General features: G+C 45.6%; 1 protein-coding gene across 5 annotated transcripts in view; it reads left to right on the top strand.

Annotated features, from left to right (window-relative positions):
• The window catches only part of SP100 (SP100 nuclear antigen), a 99,531-nt gene extending 84,545 nt beyond the window's left edge, over positions 1-14,986 (top strand). For 4 of the 5 annotated variants that reach the window (XM_047869564.1, XM_047869563.1, XM_047869562.1 and 1 more), the window contains 8 exons: positions 205-347; positions 4,155-4,196; positions 6,140-6,172; positions 10,817-10,932; positions 12,371-12,491; positions 12,774-12,845; positions 13,384-13,527; positions 14,692-14,986. In XM_047869564.1, the coding sequence (XP_047725520.1) occupies positions 205-347; positions 4,155-4,196; positions 6,140-6,172; positions 10,817-10,932; positions 12,371-12,491; positions 12,774-12,845; positions 13,384-13,527; positions 14,692-14,817 (797 nt within the window). In that variant the 3' untranslated portion in view covers positions 14,818-14,986. The remainder of the gene's footprint in view (positions 1-204; positions 348-4,154; positions 4,197-6,139; positions 6,173-10,816; positions 10,933-12,370; positions 12,492-12,773; positions 12,846-13,383; positions 13,528-14,691) is intronic. The other variant, XM_047869565.1, reaches the window with a different exon arrangement.
• Positions 14,987-17,141: the final 2,155 nt, after the last annotated feature.

The raw sequence follows: 17,141 nt of genomic DNA, 5'->3' as shown, positions 1-17,141 counted from the left end.
CACAAAGGTCAATGATATGTGTGCACACAGCAGGAAGTTCCCTCTTGCCCTTGCCTTTCAGGCTGCTTGTAGGGCCCTGAGAGGGATCTCAGCTCTCTTGCTACAGATTCTGAGCCAAGATCCACGGGGCAGGGGGGGGCATATTTGGGGGGGTTTTATAGTTGAGAAGGCACTCCCTTATGACTTCTTATTTTTGTCTCACAGGAATCGCACAGAGGTGTATAAAGGGGGAGGATGGAAGGTGGTTCACCCTCAGGGAATTTGAAATTGAAGGAAACCACGGACCATCCAAGAACTGGAAGATGAGCGTGAGGTGTGGTGGATTCCCCCTGAAACAGCTGATTGAGGTATCCCAATGACACAGGGCTTAAATCAAGGGTTTAGTGTCACGGTTCATCAGCTCCAAGCATCAGCAGAATTTCTCAGTGTCCAGAAAACTGCCATGACCCCCTTGCCCAGATCACAATGCACATGTTATGTACTAACATTCCACTCAAGAGTATTTTGGCTGCTTTATATTAGACGTTAATCCTCTAAATGCATGAGCTATTATCCTTTTGTTTTTTGGAATTTTTTAATGTTTTTTAAAATTATATTTATCTTGAGAGAGAGAGAGAGCATGAGCAGGGAAGGAGGAGAGAGAGAGGAAGAGAGAGAACCCCAAGCAGGCTCCATACCGTCAGCACTGCGCCTGAGGCAGGCCTGATCTCACAAACAGAGAGATCATGACCTGAGCCGAAATCAAGAGCCAAATGTCCAACCGACAGAGCCATCCAGGCACCCCCCAAGCTCTTACCCTTTTGAAGGCAGAACCGTAAATTATGTCTCTGACTCAACCACTAATAATTGCCACTGTGTAATCTGGTCACAGAAAGTAAATTGGTGTGTGTCGGGGGTTGGGGGGAGACTAAAGTTTAAAGTGGCATGGTAGATCTCTGTATCTGAAAATAACACATCAGTATAAATGTTTCTTGGATTGCAGAATATTTTACCGTTATTTCTTTTGATAGCCTTCTGAGATTCATCCTTGAAAGAGAATATAAATACATTGCATTTCAAAATATCTCCTTTGGCCCCCATATCAGCCCCTTGACGTGGACAAAACAGGCTGGGTCTCTATTGCAGACAAGCTCATGCCTTCTGACTCTGTCGCATGACCCAGATGTCCCTTCCTTGTGCCACTCTAATGATGAAGAAAAGCTCTTTGCTCAGCAAATATCTACCGAGTTGCATCTAAATCCACAGGGTGTAAGGTGTGAGCCCCAGCCATGCCGGAAGAGGGCTACGTGTTTACGACACAGGACCAGGTACCTCCTTGATACAGTAGGTGGCACACGAGCCTCGTCACCAGGGGACCACACAGCACACGGTGCTATAAGGAGGGGTGCTGGCAGGAAGAGATGCAGTGGCTCCAGGAAGGGAGGATTATTTCTGAGCTTGGGGTTGAGGACAGTTTCATGGAATGGTTTCCACTGAGCTGAGTCTTTTTTTTTTTAATTTTTAAAATTTTATTTAGGGACAACTTTAGGTGGCTCAGTTGGTTAAGTGTCCCACTGTGGCTCAGCTCATGATCTCATAGTTTGTGAGTTCAAGCCCCGCATCAGGCTCTGTGCTGACAGCTCGGAGCCTGCTTCGGATTCTGTGTCTCCCTCTCTCTCTCTCTGCCCATACCACCCCCCTCAAAATTAAATAAACATTTAAAAAAAATATTGATTTAAAAGTAAAACATAAATTTATTTACTTCCAAGTTAGTTAACATATAGTGTAATAATGATCTCGAGAATAGAATTTAGTGAGTCATCACTTACGTATAACACCCAGTGCTCACCCCAACAAGTGCCCTCCCTAATGCCCATCACCCATTTAGCCCATCCTCCCACCCACCACCCCTCCAGCGACCCTCAGTTTGTTCTCTGTACTTACAAGTCTCTTATGGTTTGCCTCCCTCTCTGATTTTATCTTATTTTTCCTTCCCTTCCCCCTATGTTCATCTGTTTTGTTTCTTAAATTCCACATATGAATGAAATCATATGATATTTATCTTTCTCTGACCGACTTATTTTGCTTAGCATAATACATTCTAGTTCCATCCACATTGTTGCAAATGGCAAGATGTCATTCTTTTTGGTTGCTGAGTAATATTCCATTGTGTATATATACCACGTCTTCTTTATCCATTCATCAGCCGATGGACATTTGGGCTCTTTCCATAATTTGGCTATTGTTGATAGTGCTCTGAACTGAGTCTTAAAAGAATAGTCCTGGAGCGCCTGGGTGGCTCAGTTGGTTAAGTGTCCAACTTTGGCTCAGGTCATGGTCTTAGGCTTGTGAGTTCGAGCCCCACGTTGGGCTCTGTGCTGACAGCTCAGAGCCTGGAGCCTGCTTCAGATTCTGTGTCTCCTCTCTGCCCCTTCCCCAGTGCTTGCTCACTCTCTCTCTCTCTCTCTTTCTCAAAAATAAATAAACATTAAAAACAATTAAAAAAAAAAAAAAGAATAGTCCTGATGAGCAAAAATGTAAGAACAAGGCATTCTACATAGAAAGGATGGAGTGAAAATCCTGCCTGTGATTTGTCAAGAAGTTGTAGGCTTGTTACGTGGGCTGAGCGGATGGAAGACATCTTAAGGCCAGAGGAAGGAGTCTGGACCCTTCCTTTCATCATAAGGGGATCATGGGGGGAGGGGGGTGTTGAGTTAGTGATGACTGACATAGGTGATACACTGCTTTAGAAGTATTAATCCAGTCAGGGATACCCCAGTGGTTCAGTCGGTAAGCATCCAACCCTTGGCTTTGGCCCAGGTCATGATTCCAGGGTATGGGACCCAGCCCTATGTCAGACTCTGCACTGAATGTGGAACATGCTTGGGATTCTCTCTCTTTCTCTCTCTCTCTCTCTCTCTCTCTCTCTCTCTCTCTCTCTCTCTCTTACCTGAGCCCCTCCCCTGTTTGTGCTCTCTTTCTCTCTCTAAAAAAAAAATTTTTTTTTAAATAGAAGTATTAATCTGATCAGAGAATGCAAGATGGGTTGGAGGATGGAGTGCTTGCAGCCACAGATACTTCATGTGACCTTGACTGCCTCTGTGCCTGATACACCCCCAATCAGCCTGTAAGGCCCAGTTCAAACAGCATACTCTCTAAAGTCCTTTAAAACCCTCTGCCTCTGTTTCTTGTGGCTGCTGTAACAACTTTTCACAACCTGGGTGGCTTAAAACAATAGAAATCTATTATCCTAACAGTTCTGGAGGCCAGAAGTCTGAAATCAGTTTCATTGGGCTCAAGGCAAGGTGTTGGCAGGGCTGGTTCTTTCTGGAACCTTCCAGAAGTTTCCTTGCCTTTTTCAGCTTCTGGAAGCTGCCTGCATTCCTTGGCTCAAGGCTCTTCCTGACGTCACTCCAACCTCATGTTTCATCGTTACACCTCTTACTACTCACTCTGACCCTCCTGCCTCCCTTGCAAAAGGATGCTTGTCATTACATTGGCCCAACACAGATAATCAGAATGATCTTCCTATTGCAAGATCCTTAATTTAATTACATTTGTAAAGTCCTTTTTACCACTTAATTTAACATATTCAGAGGTCTGAGAATCTGACCATCGTTGGGGGTCGTTGTTTAGCCTACCATACTGACCCATCTCTGGATCCAAAATACTCTGTGAGAGCATGGTTTACACTTCATCACTCTTACCATCATCACCTTACCATCACCATCACCATTACATAATGGCTCTTCGCACTTGTCTCCCCAAAGGCATGGACACCTTTATGTGCCCAAGGCCACTAAGAGCCTGCCCCAGTCTGTCACTCACTGGCTAAGTGCCAGTGGAGTAGCTATAGCATGTGAGGTATAAAGACACAAGCTAGAGAGGTCCTGGAGGTCGGACAGGAAGCAGTGGGTATAGAAGACATTGTGAAGGAAAACCTGGCATGGCTATGAGGGGAGCAAAAGAGAGGGCACGGTTTTTAAAGTTGCCCTTAAAGCTAAATCTGGGTAAGAGAGAGCAGTGTGTTAGGGATTCGGAGAGGGATGTTATTTTCCATGAAAACACTTTGAATTTGTGCTGACAGTGGGGCATATCTGGAAGGCAGTTGGAGATACAAAGCTCACAGAGTAGAAACAAGGACCCATTTGGCATTAATCTCATTTCTATTTCAGAATAAATTTCTACCAGACCCACCAAGAAAAAGGAGAAGAAAGGTAATTATCACATGACCTTCTACCAATGTCTCACCCCTTGGAAGAGATAATAGTCGTGTGTCACCTGGTGAAGCAAGAAACCCAAATCACATTCTCTCCCATTCTCTTATATCTTTCCTCTCTTTCATGCACACACACGTGTGCTCGCACACACACGCACACACACGCACACACACACACACACACACACACAAACTCACACTGAGGACTTCTTCAAGAGGTCTTTCTTTAAGGGAACTTTCAATTCCTTTATGGAGATGTAATCCTAGAGAATAGAGAGGTTGGAAGGCTGATATGCACTGGGCAAGACATTGTTGACCCAGAAGAGTTTTCCTTTGTGGAGAGACACCATGGACATGATTTTGTAGCTGAGCGTCTCTGTGTAAAAGCATCAGGCCTCACCAGATGGGTTTTGCACACCTCAGTTCTGTCTATGGAGCAAATTCTCTTTCCTTCAAAGTCCCCTTCTGGAGCTCATGGACCAGTGGTTTTCATGCTGTATGGATTCCAGGGAAGGTGGTGGGATAGTTGGTGTCTTCTATGGCCTCTCCAAGAGTATGTGTGAGAGAGAACCTGTGTGGTGCAGAAAGGATATGGAAGAACTTCCATTTTCTTGACCTCCAATAGAGGTGACCTTGAGAGGTGACCTTGGCCCATCTCTGCCGCACCAGAAAGTCACGGTCTTCACCAAGCTGGTTTCTGGGACAACCTGCCCCACTGACCTTATGCTAGAGACTCAGTCACTAGGGTCTGCATCCACTGGGTTTTCTGGAGAAAGAGATACTATTTGCTCTGTTCACTAAGAGCAAACATCTCCACCCAGTGCTAGGGAGCCGAGGGTTACAGCCTTGTGACCACCTCAGGTCTCAGAGCATCGCTCCAGAGGGTCTCTTCCTTCCCCAGACCCTAGGCTTCTGTCCTTTGTGTCATCAAATGACAGGTGGTGCTTCTGGCGGTTTCCCTGCTCATACGATTCCTGTTAAGCCTGATAGTGATAGCTGAGGTGTTCCAAGATAGTAAGCTATAAAACTCCAATCCAATCATTTACCAGCTGCTAAGAAACCTTGTCTCTGAGTGACAGTTGTGTTCATTTGTTTGTGCACTTATGTATCCATTTAACAAACACCTGGGGAACAAGCGCTAAGCACTAAGTGTATGCTTGGCCAACAGCAGTGCGCAGGAGGCCAAACAGACCCAAAGGATTGTTTCAACTTTGTTGTCTAATATGGGACCATAACTATCGGGGTGGGGTGGAGGTTCTAGGCCCTTCTGAGAGGCAAGCAGTGATGTGGCTGCCTCCCAAGCCATTGTACTTTGGATCACACTGTGTGACTTGTCTATAGCCTCTATGCCTTGGGCTGGAGGTGAAAGTTGAGGCCGCCGTTGTTCCAGACTGAAGAAAGCCAACTCATTCCACAGGTATCAGTCAGTGCAAGCTTTTGGGATTTAGGAGAAAGTGGTGAGGTGCTTGGCTTCAGGAAGAAGAACTGTAGGACTGGGGACCTTAGACCCATTTTATCTTCAGGGCTATGTCCTGAGTGAGCTGCAGAAGACAGTGGGGTTCTTTGGGACAGCTGCATGGTGTCCAGGATTCTGGGCACTGTGGCTGCTGGGGGCCGTGGATATTCAGTCCTCAGCCTGATTCTCTCATTGCAATCCCAGCCCCATCTGTGGCATCCAGGGCCACAGTCCCCTCATAGCTTCACAAAGGCCTGCCTTGGGTCTGAGAGCCAGAGAATGAACTTACATTGAGCCAAACTGCCAGAAACAAACAATTTCATGCTTTTTAATTCTCCTGTTAGATATATAGATCCATAAAAACAGATATAAAACAGAGGGAGGGCTGTGGCATGAATCCTTTACATAAAGAAGTCTGCTCAAATGTGTGGTCAATAAAAAATCATATACAATATTGTCATTCAATCTTTATCTCTTTTCTACAGACTGTCCCAGAGCATGGGAGAGATGACCCTTACGTAAGTACTAATTCCCACCTGTAACCCCAGAATAATACTGGCCTTGTTCCTCCATACATTATCTGTGTCACTGCTGTGCTCCCCCAAAGCATGTGCATACTCAGTTGGAGCATGTCACCGTGTGTGATGAGCAGAGAACGGCAGACACATCACCCACACCAGGGAGATGGTTCTGGAGCTGGTGTCTCTGCATGAAAGCATCCTTTCAATTTGTTCAGGGAAGCTTTCCTGTTTCTTTATTTCCCCTCGAAAGTGGGTAGGGGAGGCAGAACTCTAGATCACTGGGGCCTCTAGAGCCAGTGGTAATAGTCAAGACTGGCCTGCAGATTAGGGGTAAGGAGCAAATTTGAGAGAATATCAGCATTTAAAAAAGGTGATAGGGAAGACAAGGAAAACCCCAAATATCTACTCTAAGGTGCAGGCAGAGCTAAGATGGTTTTAAGCATCAGCCAGAAGGAACAGGCTGGGCCCAGCTGGCAAGTCCAGGGGTGGACCCTGTCACGAGTCCTGCAGAGAAATATACACAGGGCAAGTGGGTGCTGCAGAGTAATGCATTCACGGTCCTTATGGAAACCCTGGAGTCCATCTGAAGGGAGCCATCAGGATGCTGAGCTGGCTAAGACTGAAGCCATCAACACGGAGCAAGTCACAGACAGTTCTACGCTAACTGCTCGGGTAGTGCTCGATGGCAGACCATTCTGTCCATTCTCTGCTTTGCTATGGCTGGCTGCTTTAGAGTCGGCCAACAGCAGAGATGACCCCTCTGTCTAAGATAAATCACACTTTGATTGTTTTCATTGCAACAAGATGGACATTTTAGGCAGTCAGCTTTTTGCACAACTCCAGGGGGAACCTCCCATTTTAGTATGATGTGCAGCTGTACTGATATGGGACGCCAACAGAGAGGGGATAGAAAAAGGTCGCCAAGGCCATGCTGGCCTTCTAGCAAATGCATTGCCCAGCACGATCTAGATGCATCCACACCACTCCCATTCCTCTGCTGGAGGTGGGACCCTTGAATCCTGGGGTCTGTGCAACTTTTCTGATTTCTGAAATGGACACAGAGGGTTATTTCTTACAGCTCACCACCAAGCCCTCTGTGAAGATTAAAAGGCACCTCTTCCAGCAAGAATGTCCTCACTCCTTTTCATAACCTTTCTGTGACAGACTTCGTGGGCTGATAATAACTCTACTTACAGCTCCCAGGCCTTGATGGAAGAAATCCCTCTAGACCGTGGGCTCCCAACCTTGGCTGCTCATTGCCATCAGCTGAAGATCCCACCCTCAGAGGTTCTCATAGTAGTCTTCTAAGGTGCTGCCTGCAGGTTGACATTTTCCAAAGCAACTCTAGTGGTTTTAATGCACAAAGTTGACCACAGTGAGCCAGTGCTGTTCAATCTGTAGTGCCCATCAGAATCTCTGGGCTTCTGATTCAGTGAGTGAGGTGGGGGGCCTGAGAATTTACACTTTTAACAAGTTTCAATGGATGCTGCTCCTGCTGATCCAGAAACCACTGCTTTAGAAGCCAGAGGTCTCCACTAATGACTGCACCAGGGGAATGTTTAAAACATACTATGTGTCCATCCTGGTGAAGCAAACCACCAAAATCACATGCAATTAATTGAATCTCTGAGGGTGGGCCTTAGGCATCAGAGTTTTTTTTAAAGCTCCCCAGGTGATTCTACTGTACAGCAGGTTGAGAACCACTGCCAAGCAAAAGGACAAATTTCTTGCTAAATAGATTAAAGAGACAGGGGCACCTGGGTGGCTCAGTCAGTTAAGCCTCCAAATTGGCTCATGATTTCGCAGTTTGTGGGTTCAAGCCCCACATCGGGCTCTGTGCTGACAGCTCAGAGCCTGGAGCCTGCTTTGGATTCTGTGTCTCCTTCTCTCTCTCTCTCTGCCCCTCCCCTGTTCACACTAAAAACTGAGTAAACTGGGGCGCCTGGGTGGCTCAGTCGGTTAAGCGTCCGACTTCGGCTCAGGTCATGATCTCACGGCCCGTGAGTTCGAGCCCCACGTCAGGCTCTGTGCTGACAGCTCAGAGCCTGGAGCCTGCTTCAGATTCTGTGTCTCCCTCTCTCTCTGCCCCTCCCCCATTCATGCTCTGTCTCTGTCTCAAAAATAAATAAACATTAAAAAAAATTTAAAAAATGAAAACTGAATAAACATTTAAAGAAGAAAATAAGAAAAAAGACTGAAGAGACGTATGTCAAGTTCACAGGCTTCCTAGACTACAGACTGGCATGTTTATTCCAGCATGGGATTGGCATGTTTATTCATTCTTTCTCAGGGCCTATTTGCAGTGCACTTTATAAGATGATGGTCCAGAAATCTTGACCCATCAATGGTCAGCATCCACGAATGTCATCTGTTATGACAAAAAAGAAAAATGGTTACATGGCCCCATACCAGGACCACCTCAGGCCCATGTGGGGATGTGCCCAGGTATGTCCCTGACAGGCTATTCCTTAAGTTTTCCCTTTCAATAAAGGGAAGACATGGGCTAGATACAAGAGCCTAGAATTTCCTCTTATGTGTGACTTTTGTGTCCTTCTTATATTGAATTTACAGATGAAAAGAATTTACAAATTGAGACATATCCCAATTTACATCAGCTTATTGGGCACAGGGATGATATTCTGACTGTTATGATCTGGAACCCAAAAAACAGGCCACTGTGCTTTGGCTAATAAGGCAGCATTGTAAGTAAGGGCTCTGCATCCTTGTGGCTGTTGACCTCACAGAGGCACTAAGAAGAAGATGGGATATTTGACAAATAAGATCAGCAGGACCAGTGATGGGATGGATATCTGGGATGCGAAAAGGGAGGGTTATATGTTCACTTCCAGGCTTCTGGGTGGATGCTGGAGTGCTTGGTGAGATGAGGGACAACCGAAGAGGAGCAGATCCAAGACAAGGAATGTGGTTGGGGTTGGGATGTGTTCAGACATGATGAAAAACATCCACCCGGAGGTGACGGAAAGTTGAGTTTGGATGTTTGAGGACTCAAAAGGTAACTAGAGATACCGCTTTAAAGTCTGGGGATAGATGTGGAAGGCGTGGTCATGGGAGGAGTTGTGGTCATCCAGCAGAGTGGAATGAACAGGGGACACAGGACAGAGCCCCAAAGATTTCCCATCATTCCAAGTGAAGAACCTGAACAAAAAGAGACAGAGGGTTAGGGAAAAAATCCAAGAGAGTGGAATATCCTGGAACAAAGTATGAAGAGTGTTTCTAGAAGGAAGAGGCGAAATGGTGCCCCCTGTCACTGCTCCCCTTCCTCATCACCATCAAGAGACCCAACCATATCACTGGGTTGGCCAGTCCCCAAGTCTGTGCACTATTTTGTACCTAGATTGTCACATGAGGACATAAATCCTTCTTCCAGTCCGCAGTATAGACAGGATATTTTCATCTAGGTGTAGAACTGCCACCCATTGGATGAAATGTTCCCCCACCATGCGGCTTTCCTCAACTGGTTCTCTTGCTTCCCAGGTAGTCCCAGGAGAGTATTCAGGTGTTCATCCTCTGGGCATTTCTCCAGCACAGACACACCACCTTCTTACATAGAAATTATAGTATGTAGGGATTCACGTGTTATTGCCACATAGATTATCACACACACACACACACACAACACAGGAGGAAAAAGGTGTGATTTCTTTTGCCCATCAATGGGCTCATTCCTTGACCAATTCTTATTTTGGTCTATTAATTCTATTGTTCTTAACATATGTTTGTTACTCCATAATACTTAGATACAAACACTATCAAATGTTTAACTTTACTAAATGAAATTAAATCTGGCTAAAGGTCCCACAGATTGAGGTGAAAAATCCAGCATCAGCCAATTTTGTGGACCCCTCCATCTTCCTTATATACAAAAACACCAAATCTTCTATGTGCTCAGAAAATGAGCGTAAGGCCTTGGGCTTCAACAGTGGCAGTTGCTGGTAGGACCCTCCCTGGCCATTTGGAGGTAGCACCTCCGCACCTTACATGCCGAGCTGAGTCATGGGTATCTTCCCCCAGGCTCCCAGAACCAAAGAGCTCTGGCATCCTTCTGGTCATCTGTGCCCATGTCTTTCCAACCCAGAGGTACTGCCACAGGCCCAAGGACCCTCCAGGTACAGAGGCCATAGTGCAGGAACTCCTTCTCAGGTCCTTCAAATCATGGGAAACTTATGGCCAAGAAAATGGGATGCAGTGTTATGTCATAAGTTTAATCCATTACATTAAACTCTAGATAAATCACTCTTCAATGACTCAATGTAGATGATGCAATGTAGACAACTAGATAAGACACTGTATTATATTCACCGTATTACATTTATTTGTTAATAAATTTCTCAGGTTATCTTTAATCCCTCATTTGTTGTTGTCGTTGCTAGTCTGTATCAGAATCTCTGCCTTCATAAAGAAAACCGTAATGGTCTAATAACCACCCCCTCCCAAACTTCACTGCAGACCAGAATGTCTTCTTTTGAAATCCTCACTCAGTGTTGTTCCTTAATATTTTGAGGACAGAAATTTGTAAGTGTCACCTTGGTACAAGCAAAGGCCATGTGTTCTAAAGCCCCATGTGTTGACCTTCTGGGGACTTACTAGTCCCAGTGATGTCTACATTATCTCCCCTTCCAGCCGGAAAACTCAAATGAATGTGAGGTGTGCGGTGGACACGGGATGCTGTTCTGCTGTGATACTTGTTCAAGGTCCTTTCATGAGACATGCCACATCCACCCTATAGATGCTAAAAGGTTGGTGAGACCTGGCCCCCTCTTGCCCTTCCTTCTTGTGGCACAGCTCCTCCCACCATGTGCATTCATCCTGCAAAGTTTGACTCTGGTTGTATGGGTCTTGATGCAGAGGCACCAGAGTCTTAAAGTATCAGGATCCAGAAATATGGCCCAAAGCTGTTTACTACTGCCGGAAGCAGCAGATTAATGGGAAGCAAAAACTCTTCAAGTGGTTATTAAGTGTAATAGAAAGAGATGTTACCCCCACTCCCCCCACCAGGTCACAGACCCATGAACTTTGATGGGGGTGACGACACCATACATTAGCTGGTGGTTTAAAGAACATACCTGTGATGGGAACATTAAAAAGTTGACAAATCTGGGGTTGTGGTGAGCCTTCAGAAGGCCATTTACATTGCATTCCTTTGCTCTAAAATCCCAGCAAATGTATCTTTGGTCAGAGCTGATGGTATGTTGGATAACACGGAGACTAATAAGGCATTCTGAAAGTGGTAGTGTGAGCAGAATTGCTATGGCCAAGGAGGATGGATGATTTCAACCAGGATTGTGTCTGTCCCTATGAAGACAGAGCATTGTCCCTTCATAATGGGAGAGTCTAATGTAATCTACCTTCTCCCAGGTAGTCCCCAGGGAATGGTGTCATCTCAGAGATTCAGCATAAAGCTCTGTAGTTGGGCAATTTGCAGAGGCAGAAGACAGGTCTGCTTTATTGTTGAGCCCGTGTATAGTCCCCAACTTCACACCATGGATATTTGATAGTGGGCCCCTCAAGCAAGCACTGGGGTAGCCAGGGACAGAGGCAAATGGCATGTCTAAGAAGGATCACTGTATCCACTTGATTATCGAGAGCTCTTCAGCACAGGTAGCCTGGCAGAGAAGAATGAAGAATGAATCTGGAGGAATATGGCAGATGTCTGGCACCACTCTGTCAATAGATTTCCTTTCCAAGAAATTTCTGCAGCGCAGATTCTAGGCACAGATATGGCAATGCCAGAGGAGAGGATGCCTATAGCTCTGTGGTCTTTTGCTAATTCAGCAAAGTTGAGAAACAAGAGCTGGTTTCCTGATTGTTACTACGGTCTGATGTCTTTCTGAAGCCCAAGACTCCAGCGCTGAAGGTACCAGTTTCCAATCCTCACAGGGCTCATTACTGAGCCCACAGTGGCTCAGATGAGAACTCTTAGTTTTGAGGTGAAAGACCATCACCCACCACGGCATCTCACTCAACAAACGGTCAGTCCTGGTACCACAATTAGTGGGAGGGGTGCCTGGCAAGGGTGCCCAAATGGGGCTCTCGTGCAAAGGAGTGTCCAAAAGAGAAGCTGGATAAAAGGTGGAAACCACCAGTCATTCCTGAACAGAGGGCTTCAGCAGCTATAGAAACAGTGGCTGATTCACAGAGCACCTACCTTTGCTGACCTTATGCCCAACCTTCTAGGGACCCATGGAGTTGCATCATCTGCAGGGTAGAAGCTATTAAGGAAAGGTACCCACAAAGCCAGGTATGTCACCAGGAATCAGAGGTCCTGAAGAGGCGGATGCTGCCTGAGGAGCAGTTGGTGAGTTGAAATGTAAACCTGAAGTCTCCTCCTTTCTGTTGACTTGAGAGAAGCAACACAGTCTTGCAGGGGCTGGAGGGATGGTGCCCAAGGGTGAACTGCTGTTCCTTGCTGTGCTTTGATCACATGACCTAACACTAAAGTTTGTATTGCAAAGAAAATTCCCATTCCATGTTTGTTTCACAGACCACAGGTCTGGGAGCTGGGCATTCTGTCCCAGCATATGTACACCTCATTCTCTCTAAGCTGCTTTTTACTTAAAATCTCCTGTATCTTTTGCAGAAATGTGAGTTTGTCCTTTTGAAGGTCTACTCCTGTTCAAAAAGCTCCTTTTTTGCCTCAAAACCGCATTATGTAAGTAACGGCAACAAAGCCCCAAACTGGCATTCTCAAATTTGTGAGATGAATCCAGTGGGTACCAGTGTTATTATCTTTCGTCTTATTGATGGATGGCTGGGTCAGGTTACTCAGCCCTTGGCCGCTTAGGCCGCTGTCACAAGGTACCACACACAGGGCGGCTTAAACAGCAGACGTTTAGCTTTCACATTTTTGCTTTCATTCATTTCTCAGCTGGAAGTCCAAGATCAGGGTGCCAGTGTGATCTTACAGACTCCCAACTTCTCTTTGTCTCCTCACAAGGTGGAAAGAGAGGAAGAGAGCTGTCTGGGGTCTTTTTATCAAGGCACCAATCCCCTTCATGAAGCCCACCCTCACAATCTAATCGTCTCCCAAATCCTCACCTCCTGACGCCATCACAACGGGGGTTACAGGATTTCAACCCAGGAATGAGGGGGGTGAGGGGGAGGTGGGGAGGGCACAAGCCGTCCATCTGTAACAGCGGGTAGACTGGGAACAGTGCTAATAGCCTGTCCTTTGGCACTTTGACCAACAGGGTCGAGAGGCATCTCATGGCCTGAAAAAGCCCATGTGGCTAAGCAAAATCAAGAAAAAGCTGAATATGAAACTGTACATCCGAGTGGAGGGGTTTGTGCAGGACATGAGCCTCATCTTTCAGAACCACAGGGCATTTTACAAGGTGAGCGGCACCCAGGGCGTCCCTCTTTCTGTCTTAAAGCCACTCTGCCTTTCATGGTCTTGTATCAGGGAAATGTTGCAGTTTCCCTTATCGTGTGGCCAGCCCACACAAGTACAAATTCTGGAAGTATTCTAAAAGCCCGTGGTCTAAGGTGGGGAAAATTATAGCAAGCCAGAAGCTGTCTTTGCAAACATGACCTTGGGACCTCATCGTTTACTCACTTGTAGATACTCAGTTTTTGCCCACAGAGAGCAGTAGACTGACGACCTCCTTCCAGAAGAAATGGAAACGCATGTTTTCCTGGACCTGGGTAGCTATGTGCGTGTCCCAGGAGTCTCCACCTTTGTCCCGGGTTCCTACGCTTACTCGGCCTAACTAAGGGAGCCAGTGGAGGGAGACTGGGTGCCGAGGCACAGACTCTGCCCGTGCACAGTTTGCTGTTGCCACTGTGCACCTGCCTGCTGGTATCCGGCCTCTCTGGGATGTGCGGACAGCGGCCTCCCCCCTCACACCCGGGCGAGTGCCTATTTCCATTGGTTCCCAGGGCTGCAGTCCGGACGCAGAGCATGGGAGGCTGCTTCCAGACAGATCCCTCAAGGCCATGGTGCCAGGAAGGGCATCCCTACAGGCGCCAGGCCTCCCAGATCACTCCCTTGCGAGAAGTGTGTTGTAAAAGGCAACTAGTGTCTCTTTTCTCTAAAGGAAGATACCCAATCAAATTTCTCAAATTTCAAAATCCTGGATTTCTTTATATACGAATTTTTTAGGGCTATATCAAAAAAGTAATAAACAAGGAATATCTCAAGGGGTGAAGGAGGAAAGGGGACATCATGAATCTGCCTTCAACATTTCCGTCCCACCGTGGTCATGCAAGGCATAGGTGCTATGTGAGAAAATCGAACAACTAGAATTTGGGGGAAAAAAATGAATCAATACGTTTCTGATGAAGAATTGGACTATAATACAGTACAATTTTTTGCATCTCTGAGGAGAGATGATCTCTGAGAGAAATGATCAAGTTATCAGGGAACATAAGCTACTCTTAACTGTATTAATTCTCACTTAACACGTGGGACCGTCTAAAATGAAGCCTGGATTGTATGAGACAATGAGAGCCAAACTCAGCAGCAATGGTTACTCTTGTTTTTGTCTTTGCTTTTCCAGAACAACCAGAAATTCATCAGACTGGGAAGTCAAGTAGAGGACGTATTTCAGAATAATTTCAGAAACACCTTTGCGATTCAGGAAAGAAGCGAGAACAGTTCTCAGCTGGAGCCCCCTCTTTTATAAAGTAGCCCATCCCCCCCCTTCCATCATTAGCAACTACATGATAAGGCGCTGTGGTCAAAATGTGAACATTTTGCCTGTTGCTGTGCAAAAAACTTTTTCGAATATATTTTTTTTGTTGCCATTTCCACTCATTTATTTTTCTAAATAAAATCTAAAATTATCCTGTCAAGTTATCTTATTGAATTATTTGGAGCGAAATTTATAATAGAAAACGTTGCATCTTTCCACAAAGGCTCATCTTGTGTGCTTCCATTTATTTGAATCTTTTATTAGGTCCTTAAGTAAAGTTTTCCACCTCTTTTCTCCTCTCCACACAGGACTTATCTGTTTCTTTCTTTCCTTTTTTTTTTTTTTTTTAACACTCTCAGGTAGTTAATATTTTTTCATATTATTGTGAAAGTGAACTTTTCCCCCGATATATTTTATTACCAAATATTGATCCCTAATAGAAAGCTACTGTAATTTATATACTGTGGTCACCGATTACCTTACTGAATACTGGATAGCATCCTTCTTTGCCTCATACCCAGTGGCATCAGGAAGCAGAGTAGCCAATTTTCAATTCACGGATCATAATTGGTTCAGCTGATGGAAGCATTCCTCACTTGGGCCCTGAAATCTCCGACAGTTTTTGGTTCTGTTGATGAATGGCTCTGCCGTGGCACTCTCGTGACCTTGCACGTCTCCACATAAACCACATAGGCAGAGTTTAACTGCCGCTGATTCGATCTGAGTCTTGGCAGACGGCCCTGCGATCATTCCAGAACACGAGAGCATAGGAGGCTGGTGACATGTGCCACTCACCGCCTTATCTTGCAGAGGTTATCACGACACGCTGTCTCCTCAGGCTGTAAAATTCCAATGAGGTGTGAGGCCTCTGCCTCTTGTTTTAGACTCCGGCTGCTGGGCCCCGTAACTGCTCCATTGTGACCTGAGCGTGTGCCGCATCTCAGGCTGCTGCAAATGCCACGTCCCCTTTTGTTGGGTGCCACCCCACGAGACAAAGGACATGGGGAGCGGGTGCCTGTGTTCTTCTTGCTTTTGCTGTCTACATAAGTCATAAACTGTCTGAATCTAAAAAAGGTGCATTGTTTCTTTACCAGCCAGATCAGTTAGCCTTGCTGGACAGGTTCCCGGATCCAGCATCTTCTGGCTAGAGCACCTGACAAGGAGTACCCCAGATTGGTAGCTGGTTCAGAGCATGCACTACGTCCTTCAGGGAAATACTTCAACTCGGGAATGATTGCCTCCAGCTTGTTCCAAAGGTGACTCTCCAACACACCACTTCATTCAATCATGAAATTTTGTTGTTGGAATGGGACATTTTGAAGATGAAATTAATTTACGTATGTGAGCTGTTTAAAATCATGTCAGAGGCACATGAATATACCACTGTGGCTGCACACAGTAGGGATTCTGTATTCAGAATGTTAATTCAAGCAAAAGGAGGCATTTCTAGTTGTCTACTTAGCTAGTTGATAGATAGACAAATGGAGGCCATAAAAGCCAAAATTGATAGCCCTTCCCAAAGAGACCTTTGTCTACTTTCCAAGGTAACGATGCTCTGAAAAAAAAAAAAAGAGAGAGAAAATTCCCATGTCCTTAAAAGATTATTGAATGGACCCTCAGCTAATTGTGGGGCCTGAAATGTCACGATGGCCTGATGGAAGAGGTTCAGGCAGTAAATGTGGTTTTAATCTCCCGGTACACCTAGTGGGAGAAGTTTCTTAATGCAACTGATGAGAGTGTTTAGGGGTGATTCAGAAACAAATGTGACTGAAGCTCTGTCTCCCTTTCCTGATGTTATGACTGAAAGGAGAATGGTCTCCTACACAGGTAAAAAGTTCGGGGGTCCTGCCAGAAAATAAACTTTCTGGGGCTACAGTTAGCTAGAAAAATTCAATAAACTCCATCACTGACCAAGCAAAGCATTTTATTCTTGAAGATCTCTCCTTAACATATTCTATTTTTAGTCCTTTGCCTCCTGATAAAGTTCTATTTTTCATTTAGATTTACCTTTTATTTATTTTTTAGAATATTTTTTAAGTTTATTTATTTATTGAGAGAGACAGAGAGAGAACAAGCAGGGGAAGGGAGGAGAGAGAGGGGGAGAGATGATCCGAAGCAGCCTCTGTGCCAAAAACAGAGAGCCAGCAGAGAGCCCAAAACGGGGCTTGAACTCATGAACAGTGAGATCATGACCTGAGTTGAAGTTGGACATTTAACCGACTGAGCCACCCAGGCGCCACTCGATTTACCTTTTAAATGCTACCTCTTTTTTGTTTGCTTTGTTGAACTGCGGGGATCAGCAATGTGGATTCATT

This window comes from Prionailurus viverrinus, chromosome C1 (assembly GCF_022837055.1).
Source record: "Prionailurus viverrinus isolate Anna chromosome C1, UM_Priviv_1.0, whole genome shotgun sequence".
NCBI classification, from domain to species: Eukaryota; Metazoa; Chordata; class Mammalia; order Carnivora; family Felidae; genus Prionailurus; species Prionailurus viverrinus.
This window is presented reverse-complemented; position numbering and strand designations above follow the sequence as displayed.